The sequence below is a fragment of the Cyprinus carpio genome, chromosome A20, assembly GCF_018340385.1.
Source record: "Cyprinus carpio isolate SPL01 chromosome A20, ASM1834038v1, whole genome shotgun sequence".
Lineage (NCBI taxonomy): Eukaryota > Metazoa > Chordata > Actinopteri > Cypriniformes > Cyprinidae > Cyprinus > Cyprinus carpio.
The window spans coordinates 3,314,152-3,339,846 of NC_056591.1; the positions used below are offsets into that span (position 1 = coordinate 3,314,152).

Genomic DNA, 25,695 nt, shown 5'->3' on the forward strand with positions numbered 1-25,695 from the left:
GTAACATGGATAAGATGCCAACCTTAAGAACAATGTGCATTTTTACTACATTATACAGAATATTAATATTTACATATTTAGTTGGCCATATTTTGAAGGTATGCCATTACAGCAACACTATAAATTCAAACTGAATGATTTCACTCAGCCATCAAGTTTTAATGAAAAGCAAAGATCTCTGAACTATACACCTAATTCATGGAATTATTAAATATAAATCCACGTATTAAATTAAAAACACTAATAACAACATGCTCCTCTGGGCCAATTGTGGGAGGGGCATCTTTTCCCAAAGCTATAATTTTAGGTATTCTAATTTTAAGAAGAGCAATTAAGATGGGGGTCATCTTGCCTCAAGGGGTATCTTACCCTGTTTTACCCTGTTAATATATATATGATTTAATATGAAATATTAGCATGACGTTGTTGATTTTCATTCTCTTATTAAATTATATTTTAACATCATTTTGATGCTTTTAAAACATTCAAAATCACAAATAAATAAGAGTATATGACACTTAAAGAATACATGGCTAATGCAAACATATAGCCTGTTACATCCAGCTGCTTTTTGTTTGATTTAATGATAGTTTTCTGTTATCCTCAATTAAAAACAATCATTTTGTTGCATACAATCATAAAATCATACAATCTCAGAAATAAAGGTACAAAAGCTGTCACTGGGGTGGTACCTTTTTAAAAGGTACACTTTTGTACCTATTGGGTTCTAATATTTACACTTTAAGTACTAATATGTACCTTTAAGGTACCAAAATGGACCCTCATGGTACAAATATGTACCTTTTGAAAAGGTACCGCCCCAGTGACAGCTTTTGTACTTTTTTTTCTGTGAGTGTATAATATATTGGGGCAGGGTGAAGATAACACATTTTTCAAGTTTTCACCTGCAACACACAGCAACAACACTTCACGGCATCACACATGATTCTACATAACCTAGCCTAGCACTCGCTTACACAGGTAAACAAACCCTGACACCCCAGACGTGTGGTGTAGTTACAAAACAAAAATACGAAAAGAAACTTAATGTATGCCAAAGACTGCATACTTTTTAATGACATTTTAACTTGCTATGTCTGGGAATTCAACAGTAGCCACATTCTTAAAAGCACCAATATTTGATTCTTATCTTTGATAGCATTATATTAAAATAGCTGATGAAACTTTTTTTTCTGCAAAGCAAGCTAATGGCTATGCCATTGTTCAAGACAAGCACTTAAGTATTGTATTCACCCATTTTTTCATGCTGAAGTTTTGTAGAAGCCAAGTGCACTAGATGATTGACAATGAAGATGGATTGAATGCTACATGGTTTTCTCACGGTTTTCAACAAATGAGACTATAGCAGACATGGTGTACCCCCCCCCCCCATTCACTCAATCATGAATGACAACTTGGCATACGGACAATCATTCAAGCTAGCCACAGATTACAACTGTTGAAAAGAACAATGTTTACACCTGTTTTAGCTTGTGAAGTGTGTCTACAGTCTTAGAGAAAGCATATGCCGCATATCTGCACAACACATAGTCTCGCAATTCTTGTACAAATGTGCCACAAATATGCCAGTTCCTAAAGTGAAGTGCAGTACATGATTGACATGATTGTTTTTTATTTCTTCTTTGCAAAGCAAGCTAATGGCTATGCTCTTGTTGAAGGCAAGCTTATACTACATATCGGCCTCCCTCAGGCCCCCTGGGACCTCGTTTTGCACTTGCATTGGCATTTGTAGAAGTGAGGCTGGTTAACTCCTTGGAAGCAGATTTGGTCTTTCTGCCGGGAGAAGTTCCCTTTGAGTGAATGTTGAGGATTCCTCCAGGTTCAACAATAGTGTTGATCACTGAGGTATGACAAAGATAAAACACCAATGGATGTAGGGAAGGCCCAGAATGTGTAGTATACAAGGTCAAAGTTAAAAATCTAATGCTAAAAAACTCACCCTCAAGTTGTCTCTGGACTCTTCGCAGTTCTTGGAGAATAGATGAGATTTCCTGCTTGCAAAGTAAGGAAAATTATTACAAAATAAAGAAACATCTCTGAAATAAATGTTTGGTCTTTGTAAATTACATTGGAAGGAATGTACCTTATTAGATGTTTTAAGGATGGGAACCTCATTTTCAGCATTGATTTTTGCCTCTATTTCCTCCCAAACCTCTGTCTTGTTATGAAACAGAGCTCTAAAAGAGACATAATATTTGTGGCACTAAAAAGACAAAACGTGAAATATATAGTCTCTGTTGTGGGAAAAATAGATCAAAATACAGATGACTCATCCTGGACTACACAGATTTTCCTATATTCTCTAGGATGAGAATCTCTATTCCCCTAAACTTTTAGTAAGTAGTTTGTAGACATGATGTAACTACAGCCTACTGATCTTTAAAAAAAAAAAAGAAGAAGAAAGAATCCCTTTAAGATGTCCCACCCACAGTTTGTTTTTAAATACAAAATATTGTACTTCATACTTCATTTTCTCTGCTAGTTGTTCCGTGTTCTCTCTGATAGCCTGGGAGAGCTGGGAGACTGGGTTTAACATAAGATTGTCCAGAATTACCTGCAATTAAAAAAAATTTTTATGTAATTGCAATTTATCTATACAGTTTCTGAGAGGCACTGCAAATGGCTATTCAGGCTATAACACCCTAAGTAAATGACTTAAGTAAATGGGTCAGTTTATTAGTGTAATGAGTAAAGGATTTGACCAAATTTGACCTCTTCACGGTTCCAGGGACGCCGTCTGGAACTGTCATGGTCGTTCATATTTGAGTCCTGGTCTATTGGACTAGTTGAGCCTGGAGGAACCTTTTGATAGTTCAGACTTGCCTCGGGTATATGCTGTACCAGCTGCAGATTAATCAGGGATGGGAAAGCATGAGTAAGAACACATGGACATGACAATGGCAGGTTAAATTTGATGTTAAGAGACAGATTACAATGGAGACTTCCGGGAGTAAATCTCTGGGAAGATATCTGTATGATCATGCTAATTCAATTGTGAATAGAAAAGGGTTCTATGTTCACAGTCAACACAGCAACTTTGATCCTTGTTTCTTCAAGATACATTTGGAAAATATTTTTAATGTGAACATAACCTGTTTTGTGAACATACAGCCTTAGGAGTGAATTTGCAAGTGAGCTTCCATGCATTAGGGAATTCCCTCATGCATTTAAAAGTCAGAAGTTTAAACAACAGGTCTCAAAACTGGACATTGGACAGATGTTAGTACATTGATACTGGTTCACAGATAAAGTATTTTAATTTTGGACACCACTTGGTGATAATGAGTGATGAATTCAGCACCTGAGGTAACAGGAACCTCTGTAATGATGCATATGGTCTCTGCACAAAAGAGAAAATATACAACAAAACGTATGCAAGATTAAACAAAAACTTTTACCTTAGTCTTAGTCCTTTTTGGGACACAATATAATTATCATGAGGTGTACCATGGTATAGCAACCCCAGACTCTGAACCTAACAGGCCAGACAGGCCAGCTTACCTTTTACTTCAGTATTTTATCTACCATTTTTTTCCCCTTTTTGTGCTAACAAGAAGAATATAAAGATTTGCTACATGTTCTGCTTTATATTAAAAAGGTTATGGAATGCGTTTATGTATATAATGGGATGTCATTTAACCAAGCAAGCAAATTTTAGGTGCACCTCCTCTCTGGTTGAGATAGTGGATGCTGGGGTATTGGGCATGGAGCCTGGGGAAGTGGCAGCTCCCATGCCTGATGATGTCTGGGAGTCACCATCCCCTGCAACATCATGGATTTCACGTGCAAGAATGGCAAGATCTTTGGCCAAGTCTTGACTCAGCCTAAAGGAAGTAAGTTTGAATGTAAAATATAAAAATGAATCAATCACAAACTAGCTAATGCATTAGCATTTCGCAACACAACAACAACAAAAAAGTTTAATAACCTGGCAATCTCTGCACTATGAGTAGACCAGTTCTGGAAGTGTTCATTCTGAGTTTCATCCTCTTCCGCTTCCAAAGAGCTACATTTTAGCCTCATTTGAATGGTCTTCTGTGGTGTCAGTGTCTGAGTTGAAGCTGAGGCATGGGAGCGTTTATGTTTAGAGTTGGAATTGTTCTCAAACTCCTCCTCTGAGGTAGAGGAATAGTCTGAATCCTTTTGTCTGTGGTGGGAACCTCAAATTATAAACAAAATGGTTAATGAACATTTCTAAACAAAGTGTCATGTTTGAAACTTCAAATTACAATATTGTCAGTAATATTGAAAAATGGCAATGTTATGCACTTCTAGTGGTCTTGTTTAAAAGGAACTGTAGATAGAAAACATCTCTGAGATTTAAGATAAATTAACAGAGAGACACTCACCAGGTGTGCTACTGTGTTTAACTTGAATAGATCGGGTACGAGTGGCGGAGTGCTTCCCTACTGATGCAACCCCTTTGTTGGTAGCCTGCCTCACCTCACTTGAAGCCTTCCTCACACTGCTGTTTGCCTCTGTAGGACAGTTAGAAATGCCATGCTTGCTTGAGGTGGACTCACTGTCACTTGGAACAGTGAAAGACCCAGTGCGTTTCCGAGGCATGGCAAGAATGTCCAGTCTTGACAGTTTCTTTCCTTCAGTAGGTGTCTTACTATGGTCGGAGCTCTGAGATGCACGGTCTGTCTCTGCACTCTCATTGTCTGAGGCCTCACCAAGTCGAGCTCGACGGAGCATGGAGGCACGGGTTGGTCTTGGGGCTGATAGGCTATTGGATCGGGTCAGCACCTGATGGCTTCCTTTGGTCATCTTACTGGGGTCCTCCTTCTGCAGGGATGCAGTGAGTTTTTTGCGGTTGTTGGGTCGTGTAATTGACTCATGGTCAGAAGCCGCAGCTTCAGGCCACAGCTGTTGACCATGGTGATTTTCCGAAAGGTCTAAAGAACCACGGTTACCAGCACTACGACGAAGCTGTAGCCGACGACTTAGTTCAGCTTTATTGTTATTATCAGCAGAGGCATGATTTCTGCGTTTTTCTGACAGTCGTTCACGAGCTGTGGGTTGTCGTGCTTGTAAACCGGAAGATGACTTCTCTTTACGCAGATCAGCTGCAGAAGTGTGCTTCTTATTTGCACTGATAGGAGCATTTTTATTGCTGACCATGCTTACAGTGCTGGCAGTATCAACATCTGAATCACCAGACAGGGAGTCTTCGTGTGCAGGACAGCTCCCTGTTTTTGATTGTTGACTAGATCCAGGTAACTTTTCTACTGGTGATGTCAAAGATTTCTCTGCCTCCTTAGGATATGGAAATGTATCTCGAACAGCTTCCTCTGTATCCAAGCTTCTCAAAGCAGGATGACTAGAGATATGTGGCAGTTTCTTGACTTGAATGTTATCACTTGGCCTATCTTTGGTAAAACTCTCCTGTCGAACAAATGAGGTTGAGGTCTCTTTGGTGGGCACCACATCCCTGTTATGCATCTGAAGATTTGGGGCTGATGAGTTAGGCTTCACTGGATGCCTAGACTCATGGCCATTCAAATGTCGTATCAAGACAGTTGTTGGAGGTATCTTGGGAGAGGAGTCTCTCTCTGGCTGTGAAAGAACTGGACTTTTGGACACATCTGACTTGCATGAACCATCCTCAGAACCAATATAAAATGAGGTGGGTTTAGGAGTGGGTGTTGGCAACTCTCTTAACCCTCTGGAAAGGTTTACAATTTCAGAAGGTGAATGTGTTGTAGTTCCTCTCTTTCCTTGGCTCCTTCCACTCCTATCAATGATAGAGCTGTCATCTGAACGGCTAGTGTCACTCAGACTGTCTGGGTCCACATCGTCTTGGACACATAGCCTCTGAGTGCAGTCCTGCTGCCGTGGTACACTGGAACCTTTCTCTGGTGGCTCATGGTCCATGTTTATTTCATGTCGTATCAAGATACTGGGGGTTGTGTTCTCCAGTTTTTCTCCAGGTGGAACCTGAGGAAGTAGTCTTCTGGACCTGGAAACTTGACTGCCCTCTGACTCCGAGATATCCAAGCTTTGACTAATCATTGATGCCGTACTGTCATCTTTAAAATGAAAAGAGTGTAAATAGTTATTAATTTGCTGGACTATTCATAAAATCAAAAACTGTATTGAAATGCTTAATTGCTCAAATACTACTAGTGGTTTTCAACCACTAGTTGTTACCTCTAACCAACTACTAGTGGTTACCTCTGTCTACAGGTCCACTTTGGGGTGGAATTCCCATTGATCCTTGGGTAGCCACAGGATCACTATAAGTGTCTGCTAGGCTGGCCCAGCGTGAGACCCATTTAGGCCCTCCTACATCAGGATGTGCCTAAAACCAAAAGAGTAACATCTAACAATCATAATTATTCATTAATTGTTCATTATTTTACACAGTTGGGGCAGTATATCAGTAATGAAGGAGGGCACTGTTGTCTAAGCAATATGTAATTGCAATACCTGCAGTGAGATGACTTGGTTTCTACCATGGCCCTGTGATGATGTCGACATTACATCAATACCATGACTGTGACTCAAGAATAGTTGCTCATCTTTACCATCATCAATCACAGGCCTATAAACTCCAAGATTCTGACCACTGTATTCTGGTGCATCTAAAACACCAAACACCTGTGAAATATGAAAAAAAATATGATTTATCATGTTTCTCAAACACCACTGTCTTCCATTGTTCAGACCAAATAGGTCAAACAGGGGCTGACACCCCAAACTCGCACCAGCAGTTGAGACATTTCAGACAACTCAAACAAACAGCACAATGCTTTGAAAGTGCCACAGAGCCACAGTTTTCCACTCCTCAACTTTGCTTATTTATTGTATCTGTATAGTAAACCAAATAGGAAAAAGTATCTTAAAATCTACATATTACACCTGCTATATCATTGTTAAAATCAATCACTGACTACTCTGAATTTTGACTCTGGTATACACCAATGGTAATACAGTATGTATCTTTTCCCAAGAAAAAGAAAGAAGGGTTTATCACCTGATCAATCATACTTCTAGCTTCCTCCACTTCCTTATCTTGTGACTCTGTCTCAATTGTGTAAGTACCAGCATCACTCAGACTGTCCTCCTCCTCGGTTCGTGTCACCTTCGAGACCTTAGTTTCAACACCACTAACTAACAATGGTGAAAACTGTGGTACAGGTGATCCAGCTGAGCAGAGTGGGGAGGCACTAGAAACTAAACCCTTTTCTGGGGCTTGGGAATGGATAGAGACAGGGGAGGTTGCTGAAAGAATAGACTGGGATAATGCAGGTAGTTGGGATGGAGAAGAAGGGTATGATACAGATGAGGGTCCAGATGGCTCTGCTGGGGAGGGTAAAAGAGTGTGTGATGGGGACATCATCACAGGAGGCGCAGACATGGGAGGTGGGGAAGTCTTGCCCATTTCCTTCAAAAACTCTGCGGTAAAATCCTGAGAGAGTTTTGACTTCTTGCCGACACTCCCAAAAGGCTTAATGGTGATAGCTGGTGAAGAGCGAGATGAGGTCCCTAATAGAGATGTGCTGGTCACACCATCTTCTGTCTTCTCTCTCTTCAGTGAGCTTGATCGCTGTGAACCTCCAGGGCTTGAACCTTTCAGTGGAACAGTGATTTGCTGTGTTGGAGGAACATGCCCATGCACAGAGGCAGGCCTTTCCCCATGAGCCAGACCTTTCCGTCTCTCTAGTTTGGCCTTCAATGCAGAGTAGGAGTCAGCATGCACAGAGTTGTGGGTAAAGGACTGTGACCGTTTCTTTCTGGGATTATCATCAAAGAACTCAATAATGAAGGCCTGCTGGGCATGAGGCTCAGGGTGAATGGGCTTAGCCTCTGTCTGGGGAGGAGAAGAGGTTTCTTGAACAGGATGAACCTTGCTTTCATCAAGTTCTCCTTGGTGTTTGTGTGGAGAGACTGACTGAGGATGATGAAACTTTTGCATTGAGACAGACTCTTGGGACAGAACTGATTCGGGTGGTTCGGATTTCCTTGACTGAGCTGACTGGTGTGACTGTACTGATGATTGTGATTGCATGGAATGATGTGATTTGCTGTGTTGTCCTTTCATTACAGGATCTTCTGAATCACTCTGGGTTCCATCTTCATGATGGTGTCCTATTAAGTTTACAGATATATTTTATATTATGGCATATATATTGTATAGTTTATATTATAGCTGCCATTCTAATGCATTAATTTAAAGCAAATAATTCTAAAGAAAATAATGTGATCATTAATCTATAATAAGGAATTCTGCTAAAATCAGGACACAACATAGGGAATACAATTGAGTTGTAGCATGTTCATTATTTTCTGAAGATTGAAGATCAGCGCGCGCACACACACACACACACACACACACACACATATAATATATATATATATACATATATATATATATATATATATATATATATATATATATATACTACTGTGCAAAAGACAGACAACTAGTATTTTCAACAACAAAAAATGTCACTTGTTTTTAAGGTAGTTATATATTTTGCTGTAGTGTGTCAGTGGGAAATATCAGTTTACATTACCAAACATTCTTTTTGCCATAAACTGTAATAATCCAGTAAGATTTTTTGTGCACAAGGAGTCTGACAGCAGCCAGTACGCTCAACACAGAAATCTGATCTCACCATCATCCAGTCCATCTGGAAAAAAAAGACACAATGCAGTAAATCCAGAAGAACTGTGGCAACAAGACACCTGAAGGAACCCATCTGCAAAGCTACAGTACTGTGAAAAGTTTTAGGCAGTTTAAGTGAGCGTACTTTCAAAAATATTGTCATAAATAGATTTTATTTATTTATTTTTTGTTTTTAATTTTTGCCTTTATTTAGCCAGGACCTTTATCACCTCAACGACCATCGGCACAAGACCACAGAAACCAGACAGGTACTCTGTCTCCACTTTTGTCACCAATGGAGTTTTGGTTCTTTGCAACTGATGCCTTTGGCATGCTTAGTTGGGGATGCTTAACTGATTGCACAGACACTATTGGAAGAGAGCTGAACTAGATCATGACATCAATGAATCAACAGTTTAGTATTCACTTTAGCTGGAAAAAATTACTCTGTTATTGTCTTTTTGCATTATTGACAAACTAGTTTCCTGTTTGACACTGTAAAACTACTTTGACACAACCAGTATTGTATAAAGCACTATACAAATAAAGGTAAAAAAAAAAAAAAAACCCTGGAGAGAACCTCACTGAGACTAAAAATCTCTCACACTAGAGGAGTGTCCTTGCCAAGATAGGTGGCCCAGCTATACAAATAGACATATAACAAACAACAATACAACACACAATAAAATATCATTAAATCTCAAAAATATTTATATAATTATTTATCAATTAACATTTATTAACTAAATTAAATAAACATTTGGTGTGATTACACTTTGCTTTTAAAACAGCTTTTTGTCCTAGGTACACTTGCACATAGTTTTTCAGGTAGCTTTACAGGTAGGTTTCTTGAAGCATCGTGGAGATGTTGCCACAGTTCTTCTGGATTTAGTCATTTTTTTCTGATTCTTCATGTCATTCCAGGTGGACTAGATGATGGTGAGATCAGATCTCTGTGTGGAGCACTGGCTGCTGTCAGACTCCTTGTGCAGACATAAATCTCACTGGATTATTACAATTAATGGCAAAATGAATGTTTGGTCATGTAAACTGACCTACTGATCCACTACAGTAAAAGATAGAAATAACAGACTTAAAAATACTAGTGGCCTAAGGATTTTGCACACTATGTATATATATATATATATATATATATATATATATATATATAATGCATAATGCATAGAACATTATGCATTAATCTGAGTCTTACAGAAAGTGCATTTTTAATGTTAGCACAAGATGTCTCTTACCTTTGAGAGCCCGAATATGCATCGCCAAGTCACTCTTAGTGCTGTACACATCCTCACAAGGAGGACGCCTGCACATCATACTGACATCACTCTGCACAAGCCAATCTGCCACTTTGCTCTCAGCTGATAGAACCTCTGTGGGTGTGGCTACCAGAGAATTACTGGGCTGCTGCTGCTCTTTGCTACGCTGACGAGAGGAGAACTTGGTCACATGATCCTTGATTTTTATTTTGCCTGGCATGCAGTCATCAAACTCGATAGTAAAAGAAGCATGACTCTGGACAACTGGAGGTGTAGAAATTAGAGGAATATTGGTGTCTTTGGTTGGGATATCGATTAAATCTGTTGTTGGAGACTTAGGTTGCATATCCTTTGTTGGAATTTCAAAATAACTGGGCTCTCTGTGGTATGGGTAGGTTGACTTGGCCTGGCCGCCACGGAGCTCCTGAACAGTGATGTTAAATTCACCCTCAGCTGTCTGGGCCTCCTTTGTGATGTCTGTCAAGAGACACCAATACCAAACTGTAAATACAAATTTAAGACAAATATCCATATCGATAACACACAAAAAGTGGCTGTAAGGGAGGACAAGTGCTTACCTGAATGACTCTCACCTGACCTTTGTACTTCATTGTGTGCTTCCTTGTTTCCAGAGTCCTCCTCACCCCACCATGATGGCTGGCCATACAATGGTGTTGGCCGAGGTACAGGTGACTCTAAAGAGAAACAATTACACAGGTAAAACTCAGACAGAGGGGGTGTATAAGGAATAAAGAGAGATGAAAGTGTTGGTTACCATCCTAAGCACAATTTATTCAACAAGTAATTCTTGAAGTGATCAGAAGGTTGGAGCAGATCTTATATCTGTTTACTGTAAAGCAAAATATATAGACTATCCTTCTGATTTCAAATATCCAATATACTGGATCAATTAGTATTATATTTCCACTTTAGAAAATGTATATTAGATTTTCTAAAGTGTTATCCATAACAATATGGATAATCAATAAGTTCAATCAAAGTTTTATGGGTATGAAATGGCAAAAAATGAGAATGACATTCCACAGTTCTCTCAGTAGGTAAAAAGTATGTTTTTTGGAAATAGATTTCTACCTGAAATAAGTTTTTTTTTGAGAATTTTTTAAATTATATTATTAACAATAATTAGATTTTTTTTTCTCAAGTGGCACATTATACACATTAACATAACTACAACAGAACAAACAACCAAGTGCAAGTTTTTCTAGGAATAAATACATCACTTCAAATGCATTACTAAATAAGTACTAATTAATTTAGTATTACTAAATTGTTATAATTATAACAATAATAACTAATACTATTTGTTTATTTATTATTACTTCCTCATGTCTTTTTTTCATTTTTCTCCCAGATTATAATTTATAATTGTGACTGATAATATAATATGAAATAATATGGATATATATATATATGACTTTAAGTTGTAGAAACATATTTACTACACTGTAAAAAATGATTTTATGGCTCAGTAAATAAAACAGGAAAAATCATGCATCTTTACTAAAAATATATTAGTAAAATTAAAAACTCCTGAAAATTAAGTAAAATCTAAATATATACTCAATATTTTTTTGTAAATATTATACATCCAACAGAGAAGTAAATTTGACTTGTGATTATCTAGCATATTTACTCGAATTAATAAAGTACTTGAAGCAAATTTTAAAAAATCACATAAAATTTAAAGCGAGGAATCTGCGCATGCGTGGAAAGAAAACCTGCGATGATTGAAGGCTTCTCCATGATCTCCATTAGTTCTCGACACACTGCACTGTAAAACCTGACAAGTCACAGTAACTCAAACCGTTTGAGTAAACAGATTGCCTTTACTTAAACCATGTAAGTTTTAAAACTTTGCAATTATGTAATCAAGTGATTAATTAAGTGCTGATTGAGCATTAGTGATGAACAGCTGCTGTTAACAAACAGCATCACCAGCTCCACTTATTAATAACCAGACTGACTTTATTTCTGTCAGACGTCTACAGAAGATCTTATTGAGAATTAACTAAGGTTTAGATGTTGATTTATTGTTTCATTTAAAGTAACCATGTTAGAGATCAGTGTTGCTTTAGTTGGGCTCTTGACCCTTGATTTCTGTCTTAAATTAATTTTTTCGGACGTTGTAACCATGTGTTTTTGAAGCATGTTTGTTATAACTCAGAAAACCCATAGAAAATATGATCAGGTATTAGTTGTTGTACAGCATATTGGTGATAATAATCATCAATTATGGAGCTGTTCAGAGATCAAAATCTTACTAAATAGGTGTTCTATAGTTTGTTCAGTTGATTACAATGAAAGCCATTCAAAAAGTCAGTGGTTCTTTCATAATCAGTTAATATGAAGGCATTTCCAAACAGTTTGGTCTTCTATGGTGTCAATTAGTCACACACAGACATCAATAATCAGAATATGAACCTCAACAATGGTTACGAGAAAAAAAAAAAAAACATGCTGCAATGCATGCTGGGTACTATTGTAGTACAAAACTCATCCATGGCTACCAGCATGCTCTGCTGCATTGTTTTTTTTTTTTTTTTGTTTTTTTTATGGTCACCATTGTTGAGGTTCATATGCTGATTATTGATGTCTGTGTGTGACTAAATGACACCACAGAAAACCAAACTGTTTGGAAAGTTCTTTATATTAACTGATTATCATAGAACCACTGGCTGTTAGACTCACTTTTACTGTAATCAATCCAATTAATTACACAACACCTGTTTCATCAAAGATTAGACTCCAAACAGTTCAATAATCAATTATTATCATCAATATACCGTATAATAACCAACATCTAGGTACAGGTTAGATAAAAAAAAAGTGCTAACCTGAATGCACTGTAAGTTGCTTTGGATAAAAGCAGCTTTTAAGAGTGTGAGTGTGTGTATAACACTTGATGATTTTCTCTGGGTTTTTCAGTTACAACAAATGGTTACAACAGCCAAAGAAAAAACTAAGACAAAAATCAAGGGTCAAGAGCCCAACTAAAGCAAACACTGATCTCTAACATGGTTACTTTAAATGAAAACATAAATCAACATCTAAACCTTAGTTAATTCTCAATCAGATCTTCTGTAGACGTCTGACAGAAATAAAGTCAGTCTACATTTATATTATTTACATCAAGCTTTTGAATGGTATATAGTAGGGTATATTGTTATTGAAACTTCATAATATTTCACTTGATTATACATTTAGTCAGGAATAATATTTTGGAAAAAGTCTTTGGAAAAAGTCTAACTAGTAAAATGTTTACACGTTATGTGAAAACTAGTACAAGTATATAAATAAATAAAAAGAGACTTACTCGTGTTTCTGATCTCTGCTGAATAAAGTGCTTCATTCTTTTTTTTCTGAGGAAATCCAAATCTCTCATCCTCAACCACATCATATCTTTTTGGGGTGAATTATGTCTTATTCCTCTCATCGCGAAGCAAACAATAAAATAAAAAAAACTTGAAGAACAATCTCGCTGTTGTCTTCTGTTGTGTGGGCGTATTCAAAAGCCGCGCGCTTCAGTGAAACATTTGAATCTCAAGCGCGCTCGCGCTCGGCGCATTAGAAGATAATGAAGGGGAGGGGGCGCGTTGGTCGCATTACTTTATCAAGAATAATGAAGGGAGACGTGTTTGAAAAACGGACATCGCGTTGTTTTCATATGGATTAATTTATCACAGAATATTTGTTTTCGGCAGCACATGTTTAGTTTAAAGGTAGACATGTCAGGCTTTCTATAGATATCTCTCTCATGTCTCTGTGTTGAGCTTATTCACTGAGTTACAGTTCATTTTAATGACGACATTTGTAAATGAAGATCAGCGCAGACAAAGTATTTGCAGACAGCACTCCTTAATTTTCAGATTTTATCTTTATTTTATAAATGCACAAAAGTTTTGTTGTTATGTCTGTATACAAAAAAAAAAGTAGACCCTTTACAGATTCGATTGATGTATTGCTCTTATCTGTACGATCAAAACTGAAAGTGTAATTTAAGTTCTTTTCAGGGTTATCAGGACAAAATGCTTCAAAACGCGTATACGCGTTAATCGACTTCACTTAAACCAGGGGTTTACAAAGCATATAACCATAGGTTTCTGTGTGCTGGCTATTTCTTGATGTTACAAAAAATTTTCTCTCGCTCTCTTTTTCTCTCACTCTCACCTGTGAGACTCTTGCATTCAGAGTGCTCTAATTTGGACCTGTCTTCCTGCAAGTTCTGTTGCTTGCTCTCTGTAGATTTTATGCCCATTTGCAGCTGACTGGTGTACTTCTCATGCTGACACAGCAGGGGGCAGTCAACCAAAATAAGAATAGATATATTAATATATATTACATAAAACATAATAATAGACACATATACACACAAACAGACAAAACCATACCTTGAGGGCCTCTTCAGGGACTTTATGTTGACTCTTCTCAAGAATATACACATGTGAATGTGCTCTTAACGTTAAGTGAATACATTATAACTTAAATGTATACAAACCTTAACGTATACAATTATACAACCAAGAAGATCTTAAGCAAGACCTCAGGGCTTCATGCCAAATAACCTATACCAGCTATCCAGGGAAGGATATCATATCCAAAACGAACAATGTCCGACAGCTTGAGGGTTATGTATGTTTGGTCTGGAATTCTCAAGTCATTCACAAAGGTCTGAAATGGGAGAAGAAAAACAAATGATTTATATGTGCTTAAGATTTAGGAATGCCAGAGTTATTATGCTTTTATCCAAAGTATAAATGAGAAAATGTTCCTTAGAAATGAGGAACATCTCAGGAAATGTGTCAAGAATTAACAACATTCAGAGTACAGAATCTACTTCTGTGTTCCTCAGAAGAAAGAAATGCATATAGTTCCAGAACAATATGAGGTGACGAGTGATAACAATTTTTGAGTGAACTATCCCTTTAAGAAAGTTTCCTGTCCTAACCATAAAACATTTGTAATTGGCACTTGTCTGATTCAAGGGTTGATCTGTACTGTAAGGGTCGTATCTGTACTGTAAGGAGGGCATCTGCAACAGCATCCCAACGGCATATGTCTGTTACTTTTGTCCCATTATTTTCTAAACCAACACAGCAAAATCCCCAGTGTTAATTTAACACTCTGAGTGTGGACTCATATAAACACCGAAGTAGTGTTAAAAGTAACACTGAAGCAGTGTTAAAGTTAATGAGATAATTAGGTGATTAATTGAGTGATGATTGACCATTATTGAAGACACCTGATGTTAACAAGCAGAATCACTAAACGAGAAAAACACAATTTGTGTGTCACCATTATAGTGGTCAGTGTTTGCTTTAGTTGGGATCTTTACCCTTGACTTTTTAACATTAAATTTTGTTTGGCTGATATAACTGAGTTATAACAGACAGATAAGCCGAGAGTGAAAGTCATCAGGTTCTGATGATTATGTTTTAATGTAATCATTATGTGACCTAAATCACTGGATTCATTCAGAGTTTTTTCTCTGAGTTATATTTCCTTGATTGAATATAACAACTTTTGATGCCACAGTGAAAAAGTCTTTATCTGCTATACATTTTGTAAGGATCCCTTGCAAACTGTTCTGATTTCTTTTTCAAGGTTCATTATTTTAGGCACACACAGACATCAAGAATCAGTGTATGAATCTCAACAACGGTGACAAACAGCATATTCAGATAAACAGATCAACTCTGAACATCACAAAACTAAATACTAAAAAGTCACATAAAAACGGCAAAAATTATGATAATTATTTTATTGGCTATAACATGCTTTTTTGATGGTCACCATTGTTGTGATGCTCACGCTGATTCTTGATGTCTGTGTGTCTAAATAAAAACTTATTTATTATGTAGCTGTAACTTTTAAAAACATCTGTCTGATTAGGCCAAAATGCAAGGTCTTGTATTTTTCATTTAACTTATGTAATAAATAAAGACAATCCAACTCAAGTATTCAGACCCAAAACACAACCAACAACACATCATCACATTTCCGCTGGTTTGTCTGTCTGTAATAACTCAGTTATCACTGCCACACAAAACCTAGAGTTAACCACTTAAGGGTCAAGATCACAACTAAAGCTAATACTGACCACTATAATGGTGACACACAAATTGTGATTTTATTCTTTGGTGATTCTGCTTGTTAAAATCAGGTGTCTTCAATAATAGTCAATCATCACTCAACCAAACACCTAATTATCTCATTAACTTCAACACTGCTTCAGTGTTACTTTTAACACTACTTCGGTGTTTATATGAGTCCACACTCAGAGTGTTAAATTAACACTGGGGATTTTGCTGTGAAGGAGAGAGATCATCCAGTCTTTCCCAGATAACATCACAGTAGTCTGTAAATGCAGTCATGGTTTCATGCCTATATTCTGAGCTTCAGTCACATTTGCTATGTTGCTTACCCCATTTAAACTTCCAAGATCCTTGACAAGGTGTTCATCTGTGGCAGGGTTATAGTTGATAACAGCATGCTGTTTATCCACACTACGAGACTAAAGGAAGAAAAACATGTTTTCATTCGACATCTTGCTTATTCTTGAACCTAACTCCATTGGAAATGGTATTGTTAGCATTGGTTGGATATTTACAATCGTTTAACAAATCCCAGACTTCTGCTTCATGAATTTTATCTGTGTGTGGCTTGCAACTTGCAAGCACTGTGTGTAATCATTAGGCCTCACAGGGGTACCACTAAAGTAACACAGTCTCCTCAAAATGGGCACCAGTATGCAGCAGACCTCACAGACGGCACCAAATTAATATGGTGAGTTGTAGTCATGCCCTCATTTTGCACAGGTTTGACCAGTTCTCATTCAGAAAACACAGACACACATTATACAGTAATTACCTCAAGAATCACAATATGAATTAGAACAGCACACATTTATCCATGTGTGAACATTAAGTAGCAAAATTGATGACACACCAGTCAGTCAAAGGTGATTATGTGCTTTGGAAAATGAATCCTAGTAGTGGGAGACAAATAGGAAGAGGAGGAGGAAAGAAAAAAGAACTGGTTGGTGTGAAAGAACATTTGTTTCTGATGAAACACAAAGCACTATAGTTGGCTATTCTTCAGTTTGGAATGAGCATGAGGGAAGTTGGCCAACAGGCTCGTCTACAGGGGTTTTACACTTTTTACACATACAGTACAATATAATTACTGTACACAGTAGCAGTACTTTAGATGAGAGAACATTCACTATTCTATGTCCAGTAAATACACTCTTAAAATGCTGGATCAAATAAAACCCAGCGCTGGGTTAAAAAGGGACCAACCCAGCAGTTGGGTTGTTTTGACCCAGCGGTTGGGTTATTTTGACCAGAGGTGGATAATCCAGGGGCCAAATAGTAAAAGTCCTGACATATTTTTGCTCCACCCATGAGCTAAGCAGCTGTCACAAATGAGTCTCAAGTCAAATCCCAAGTCCCCAATGAGTTAAAAGTTAATGAAATAATTAAGTGACTAATTAAAAGATGATTGTGCATTAGTGATGAACACCTGCTGTTATTGAGAATTACAGAAGATCAGATGTTGATGTTTTAATTGGTTAAATTGATGCAACCATCATGGAGATCATTGTTTGCTTTAGTTGGACTCTTGACCATTGACTTGCTGTGTTAGATCTCTCTCTGTAGAAATGCATGTGGTGTTGTACAATGATGAAATAAGCCTCATGAGCTGACCTGCTTTCACTCAAAATAACTTTTTTTCATTTATATGTTTAGGTTTTGCACTAAGAACTCTGTGAAACTACAGCAAAGTGTGTTGCTCTAATAGATATAATAAATGAATTAAATAAAAATATATGAGTTTTGGCTCACACCAGTGGACCTTTACTGACACATGGTCATAAATCTGGTCTCCCACCAACAGCAGGGCCGGATTAAGCACACACAGGGCCCTGGGGCTATAGCAAACTGAAGGGCCCCCTTTCATAGTAGCCCTTCTTGGTGCCACAATGTTTTCTACCACAGGAACAATTAGTATTTTTTTAAATAATCACATAGCAAACACAGAGATACAATGAATATATGCATACTAAATATTCCTGGATACAAATCATTAAAAGCATTAACACCAGATATAAGAAGTCAAAGCAAACAGGTTTCCAGAATCAGCAACGACTTTTGCATGTACGACTGCCTTAAGGAGTTTACTTTAAACATTTGCATTATTAGAAGGTGTTCTTTCTGTCCCTAGAAGAGGAGAATCACCAGGGCCAGACTTGGGCTAAAATTCAACCCATCTGGCCCACACATTCCCCACTAAACATTTTGCTGGCTTAGGGCAATTGGAATAAATAAATTATTTAGTATTAAATACAGGATGGAAACAATTAATATATATTTTTGAATATACTGAAAATGCATTTAACAATATTATTATCCCTTATTATTACAAGCTCTTAATTACTGAATTAATATTTTACTTCAATTAAAGTTTATTAGATCTAATAGTTGCCCTAATGAAAAGATATTGTAATTCTTGAATCCCGAATTGACTGTAGCATTAGTAAGATCAATGCTCCTCATTGCCATTGTTTTATGGTTTTTATAACAACAACAAATGAAGATGAAAACTATGCTTTTTTACTGAAAAATATCTTTAACGCATGAAACTAAAATAACTTCTATAAATGTGACTTATTGCCTTTATATAACCCAGTATTTAATAAATGCATTAGGATACATATATTAAATATATGGAGTACACTGTAAAAAAAAATGTGCCATTAAATAACAGTAATTTACTTGCAGCAGTGGTGCCAGTAAGGTACTGTTAATTTACAGCTCTCAACCGTTAATTTACCACTCTTACTTTTTTTTTTACAGTGTTTTACCATAATTCTACAATGGAAATTAACTCCGCTCCCATTGCTTCAAACAGTTCGAGTTTAAAAACTAGCATTCATACTGTGATGTCCTCATTCAGGTATTAGGCAAGAACCAGACGTATATACTCAGTATGCTTTACTGTGATAACATATTAGATAGTTCTTACATAGACAGCCATTATCCCTTGTGGGCTTAGTGCTAGCATTCTGTCATTTTCACAACGTAAGACGGCCGGCATACCACTGTGCGTCAATGTCGTAAAACATCACTGTCGTTAACTTCATACTGCATATCCTAAACACTACATCACTCTTTTTTTTTAGCAATTAGAGCCACTACATTGGACATATGTGACTGACTCACTTGTCGTCTGTAACAACAATATTACTTGTCATACGTAGCCCGGTAGTACAAAATGTAAACATATAATTCAAACCTGTGCTAGAACAAACACATTCAGGTAACCTATCAAGTGTGCTTGGAATGAACTGTATCAAAGTGCAACAGTACTTCATAATCACTGAAATACATTCTTGTGCATTGTGCAAATGTTTTTGAAAAAAAAAAAAGAAGAAGAACAGTCATTCGGGAACCTTTAGATTAGTCTGTTAGACAGAACAGTCTTTCAGAAACCTTTAGACTAATCTATTGCTGGATTAAGTGTAAACATTCTTCACACAAGCTCATAGTCATTGAGGTATGATGGACGCTGGCGGTTAAGTCGAAAAGGATATTTTGGTTTCACAGCATTAACAACAATTCTCTCATCCTCCTCATCCAGAACTGTGGGCACATCTTTTGCCTTGGAGATGATCTTTTTAAAGAAGGACGAATTCCTTGTTATGGAATGTCCATCTCTGGTTGCTGTGACCATGGAGCCATTGACCTTTGCCACAGCGTATGGCTTGATGTTGTATGGGGTAGTGAGTTTGTTGCGCTTGGGTTGTTGGTAGAGTACCTTGTCACCAGGGGTGAGTGTGATTGGTTTAGCACGACGCCGCGCGTCGAGTTGGATTGCTTTTCCAAGTGTGCGCATGAAACGTTCTGCTGTTGCATTTGCTTGAGGCCAGAGAGGTGTTATTTTCCGATGGTGAAAACCTAGATGGCCTGCAAACTTGAAAAACTGTTCACTGTTAAAGGGGGGCCCGTTGTCTGTTTTTAGAACTCTAGGGATTCCAAACATCGAGAACACTTTGTCGATGATTGGAATGACTGTGTTGGCTGAGACAGATCTTACAATTTCAACAACTGGGTAGCGAGAGTATTTATCTATGACGACTAGTAAATATTCTCCTGTTGTAAGTGGGCCGTAGAAATCTGCACTGATGTTAAGCCAGGGGGCTTCTGGCAACTCGGACATTCTCAGCGGCTCGGACTGTGTCATAGGCATGTTGGCTTGACATGCTAAACAGTTCTTGACAGTCAGTTCTGCTTTCTGGTCTATGTTAGGAAACCAGACCCTTGACCTGAGCAATGTCTTAGTCTTAACAATGCCCTGGTGTCCTTCATTGGCTAGCTGTAATACTCTGTGCTCGAGGGATCCAGGGATGACAATTTGTGTACCTCGCAGGACGATGTCGTTGGTGTGGGACACAGTGAGCTCCCCACTAATCTCTCTGTACTTTTTTAGTGTTTCAGCATGTTGTGTGTCGCCTGTGATTTTGTGCCATGTGTTGTCTCTGATGTGGGTACTAACCTTTTGCAGGATTGGGTCTTTTAGTGTTTCGTCTTTTATCTCATGGAGAGTCATAGCTTTTGGTGTGGCATGCTCTGCCACTTTCATCGCTCTTGTGCTTTCACTCGTCTACATCGGGATGGGGTGACGGAAGATGTAATCGGCAGGGTTGTCTGCACCTTTTCTGTATTCTACCCTGAAATTGTAAGGCTGTAGTCTCAGTCCCCATCTCTCGATCCTTGCAGGTGGGTTTGAACGAGGGTTGTTCCATATGACCTCTAGAGCTTTGTGGTCCGTGACAAGGATGAACGGGTTGCCATACAGGTACAGGTGAAAGTGTTCACAACTCCACACAATGGCCAATGCCTCCTTTTCCGTTTGTGAGTAACGTCTTTCTACGTCACTGAGAGCACGGCTGGCATATGCTATGGTGTGCCTCTCTCCCTTTCCATCCTTTTGGTAGAGAACAGTGCCTAGACCGACTGGACTCGCATCTACCACAAGCTCTGTGTCTTTGGCTGGATCGAAGTACAGTAGGTGGACATCCAAAACGTTACTTCTACCGCCGCTCGTACCGCCGCCGCGGCGTCTGCAAAGTGCATTTGCAGCTTTTGACCGCTGAGTGGCGCTTTAATCACAAGTTTTCAAACAAGCGCATCAAAGCACATTTTCGCAAATAGACGTCAGTTTTGCCTCGCTGATAAATAAATTGTGGTTTACTTTGCATCGTAGCATTAAAAGTGGTAGCCTATTTTAGTGTGCTAGGTTACATGGATTTATATGCAAAATGTCAATATTCTCATATATTAGGCCTATATTTTAATTTATATTTTAAAATTCATTTAATAAAACAACATGCATTTTTGTTATTCGTTACCTGTCCTTTATTTTTTGACAGACAACTTCTTGGGAAAATATATTTGTCTGTACACTGATTAAGAAATTGTTGCGTGTTTTATAAATTATTTTCTTTATTTTAGTAAAATGTGAGGCACTGTATAATTTCGTTCCCATTATTTAGGCCTAATTAAAACAAGAAACGAATAAATTAAACCTGCATGATTTAGCTAAATCATTGAAATTCTAAAGAATGGACTTATTAATAAAACGTCCTCACGATTAAACTCAAGTTCTCTCATTATAATCACCAAAGTGCAAATGATGTAAAAGAGAGCTTAATTAATAGACAACTTCAGTGATTTTAAAGGGAGCCGCCTTTACTTGCTTACATAGAATTTAAGTTAAAAAAATAAATAAAATTGCAGCCGCATTTAAATGCAGGTGTGTAAAATGTCTGCATGCAAGATTTGCGCGGCGCGAGTGATGCTGAGTGCGCGCAGCATTTATTCTTATTGGTTTATCTTCATTACAAATCTTGTTTGGTTTTATTTTGGATAATTGCATGTAAAAAATAATTTACGTTGTAATGCATATGCAAAATGTGAATAATTATTCATATTTAAGTGTTTGTGCGAAAAATTATTAATGCGCATGCAGGACGGGGAGAGGCGCCCTCTAGATCACTTGAATTTTTTCCTGATAATGAATTAACTTAAAATTGTGTGGTGTCTCACATACATGAGAAATATATCTACAGAAAGCTTGAAATGTCTTTTAAACGAATCAATTCAAAACAATTATGTAATCTGTGAAGGTTGTATTTCTCTTTAAAGGCGCGTTCATGTGGAGAGAGTCAGCACTGTGAATTTCATCTTGCAGCCGACAAGAAAACATTTGTTTATTAATAAATAATTAAAATGTCTCATTTTTTACAATTATTAGGCTACTTCTGCCTGTGCTTTGGGGCAAACTTAATGCATGTGCTTGAGCGCGAAATATATTAAGGCTCATTATGGATTTTAGATGTAAATGTAATATAATCCTGCGATTAGTTGAATAATGACAAATGAACGACTAGTAACTAGAAAAATCTTACATGGGAGGCAGACCTATTAAATAGCCTCTAGACATCTCTGTTAAAGTTTTTAAAGCATTTTATACGCGTTTGCATAAATTCTTCTTTCAGAACGGTCTGTGACATTAGTCAACATTTGAAGTGGATCAAAACCTTTCTTCAAAGTTGCCCTAAAACCAAAATGACGAGTCCTATCTAAACCTGTTCTGCAAGTTTGATACCCTCAGAAGACACTGTGCATATGAAAGACCAAGAGATTCACACATTTATATCAACCCCCACAAGCGATACAGAACTACCCCCCAGCCCCCTCCAGCTGAACTGAACTCGGTCTGTTTTTGGGCTGTGAGGAGCGGTGTGTTGTCATATTACTGGATTGAAACATGCCTGCACTCACAGCAGCCTTACTCTTTTTATTCATTATTTTCCCGCGGCCCATATTATTATTTTCACTAGACCAAAATAATAACAAATTATCAATTGATAATTAATCTTTATTTTACGAAAATCATTGTTATTTGTGAACGTAGCGTTTGCGGAAGGCTTTAAGACCAAGCAGAGTCCTCCATCAGCTGCTCCCGCTTCACAGCGAGCGGGACTCGCGCAAACTGCACCAAGGTTCAAAGTCCGCAAGTTTTGATTTAACTAAATCAGTTTGAGCGAATACAACTTACTGATCATGAGCCCAACATTTAGCAAGACAGAAAAACATTCAGTCTACCTGAAGGAAGATGTATTTCATTGTAAGTTAATGCTGTTAAATAGAGAGTTAAATAGAGAGGCCAACCCGTGTTGGCTATTCCTACACAGCAAAAAATCCAGAGTGAAATCAACTCTGCTGGGAGTACATGTGAGACCACATTCAAGAGTGTGAAAGTGTTAAAATAGGAGTGTTAAATTAACACTGAAGCAGAGTTAAAGTTAATGAGATAATTAAGTGATTAACTGAGTGATGATTGACCATTATTGACGAGACCTGATGTAAACAAGCAGAATCAACAAAGACAAAAATCAAAAAAAATTTATGTCACCATTATAGTGGTCAGTGTTTGCTTTAGTTGGGCTCTTGACCCTTATGTTTTTAAAGTTAGATTTGGTTTGGCTGTTATAACTCAGTTGTAATAGAGAGATGAGCAAAAATTAAAAGCATGATTATGTGATATTAGTTATGTTTTTACATAATAATTATTTGACCTGAATCACCAAGCTTATTTAAATCCTAAAACATAATGGAAATTACTAAGACAATTCAGGTAATAATTTATTCATGCCACAGTGCATCATGGGAGCCATGGATGAATTTTGATAGGTGGGACCCAGAATGCACTGCAACACAAGTCTCCTGCAACATGCTTTTTTGATTGTCACCGTCGTTGAGGTTCACAGGTTGATTCTTGATGTTTGCATGTCTAAATGAAGGACTCTTTTTGAAAGATTTTTGAACAAACAACTTTTAAGAAATTCCACAGATTGTATTTTAAATGCTGGTAATCCTATGCTGAAGAATCATTCGGCCACAATAATCAACAATGAAAGTTTAACTCAGTGATTCAGGAAAACCAATATTTTTTGTTTGCCAGTCTGTTTTATAACTCCATTACAACAGCCAAGCAAAATCTGACTTTAAAATATTAAGGGTCAAGAGCCCAACTAAAGCAAACATTGGCCACTATAATGGTGACATCATTACAACAGCCTTTCGTCTTTGTTGATTCTGCTTGTTAACATCAGGTCTCGTCAATAATGGTCAATCGTCACTCAATTAATCACTTAATTATCTCATTAACTTTAACTCTGATTCAGTGTTAATTTAACACTCATATTTTAACACTTTCGCACTCTTGAGTGTGGTCTCACATGTACTCCCAGCAGAGTTAATTTCACTCTGGATTTTTTGCTGTGTAAACTTGGAGCTCATTATATTGAAGTACAAATCCAAACACCAGAAGCAAACTCTCAGTGTTCTTTCACTGAAAGTATGTTTTTGTTTATTCACAGGCTATATGGTTGAAATAATATTTTAGTTCAAAACTTTAAGTGCCATTGTTTAAAAAAATGCTTTATTGGCTAACGTTTCATAGACCTTCAGTTGTTATGCTTTAAAATCCCATAACATTTGTAATTTCACAGTATTTTTCACCTCCTAAATCACTAACCTTTAAAGTCACAATTCTATAATGGTAAAATTTACTCAGGCCGATGGCACTTTTAAATACATTGTTTTTTTTTTGTTGTTGTTTTTTTTAGAATAATTGTAGCTTACATAAATAAGTGAAGCAAAACAAATATGAATAATATTTGGACCGTCCCTTATTTTTTCCCTTATTTTCTTAAAGAATAAACACTTATTTTCTACAAGAATAAACATGATAACATATTATTAATTCATAGAAATAATTTAAGCAATTAAAACCTGATAACATATTATTAATTCATAGAAATAATTTAAGCATGTAAAACCTTTTTTAAAAAAACTTGAACTTCAATACTATTAAACTGACTTTTAAAATCTCAAGGAGTTTATAAGTTAAAAAGGGTAAAATGTCACAGTGCATGTTAAATAGCCTAAATGAACTTGTGTTAACAATATGATTAGAACTAAAAATATAATTAGATTTTTTTTTTAAATGAACAATTCCTGTATAAAATGGGACTGCAACCTTTATATCAAACATTTTTAAATCGTCTACAACTGAGCAACGCGCGAGGCAGGTTGAGCGTGCGAAGTGAATGTGCTGCACAAAGTCATTTTCAGATGCAATGAAAATAACAAAAAATAAAAAACTCTGGATAGCCTAGATTAGGCCCAGACTCTGTTCCTAAGTATATAATAATTATAATTACTCCACAGTAACAAATTTTAACCGATTAATCGCCTATTTTCGTTTGCTGCATGTTATTTTATTTTATTCATTTATTTATTTTTTAAAACAGGCTAAAAAATAAATTAAGTTTGTGAGAGGAAAAAAATATATAAGTCATGAATAAATTGCATTTTATTACATTCAGAAATAATAACGGCTGGGCTAATAATGTTATAATGTGCCAACAGAATATTTTTAGTTCTCTTCACTTTACAACAAATCCTTTAAATTTAACAAATTTATCAGAACAGAACAATAATTACAAATATATAATTCTAATGGATAAATAAAATTGCAGTATATAATAATATAGGCTTAGCTATTAACAAAAAATAAAAATAATAAATGAATAATAATTTAAAGCGAACCATAAGGTAAGGTTGGGCTCTCATTCGGGAGAAATCCAAACGTTTCCATATTCGTGATGTTGCCTATTTCAAGCTTAACTATTAT

The 25,695-nt window shown here is 36.9% G+C and overlaps 1 protein-coding gene across 6 annotated transcripts in view; it reads right to left on the reverse strand.

Annotated features, from left to right (window-relative positions):
* Positions 1-805: 805 nt before the first annotated feature.
* Positions 806-25,695, reverse strand: part of LOC109112868 (centrosomal protein of 170 kDa protein B-like) — a 125,564-nt gene continuing 100,674 nt past the window's right edge. For 2 of the 6 annotated variants that reach the window (XM_042777382.1, XM_042777381.1), the window contains exons 3-20: positions 16,352-16,441; positions 14,520-14,598; positions 14,319-14,377; positions 14,098-14,212; positions 10,488-10,604; positions 9,889-10,386; positions 7,001-8,115; positions 6,454-6,624; positions 6,199-6,325; positions 4,371-6,053; positions 3,950-4,181; positions 3,686-3,845; positions 3,323-3,361; positions 2,734-2,865; positions 2,487-2,575; positions 2,105-2,198; positions 1,961-2,012; positions 807-1,861 (exon numbers count right to left, since the gene is read on the reverse strand). In XM_042777382.1, coding sequence (XP_042633316.1) covers positions 1,686-1,861; positions 1,961-2,012; positions 2,105-2,198; positions 2,487-2,575; positions 2,734-2,865; positions 3,323-3,361; positions 3,686-3,845; positions 3,950-4,181; positions 4,371-6,053; positions 6,199-6,325; positions 6,454-6,624; positions 7,001-8,115; positions 9,889-10,386; positions 10,488-10,604; positions 14,098-14,212; positions 14,319-14,377; positions 14,520-14,598; positions 16,352-16,441 — 5,028 coding nt within the window. In that variant the 3' untranslated portion in view covers positions 807-1,685. Of the gene's footprint in view, positions 1,862-1,960; positions 2,013-2,104; positions 2,225-2,486; positions 2,576-2,733; positions 2,866-3,322; positions 3,362-3,685; positions 3,846-3,949; positions 4,182-4,370; positions 6,054-6,198; positions 6,326-6,453; positions 6,625-7,000; positions 8,116-9,888; positions 10,387-10,487; positions 10,605-11,648; positions 11,741-14,097; positions 14,213-14,318; positions 14,378-14,519; positions 14,599-16,351; positions 16,442-25,695 lie in introns of those variants that run through there. The other 4 variants (XR_006162715.1, XM_042777384.1, XM_042777383.1 and 1 more) reach the window with 4 other exon arrangements.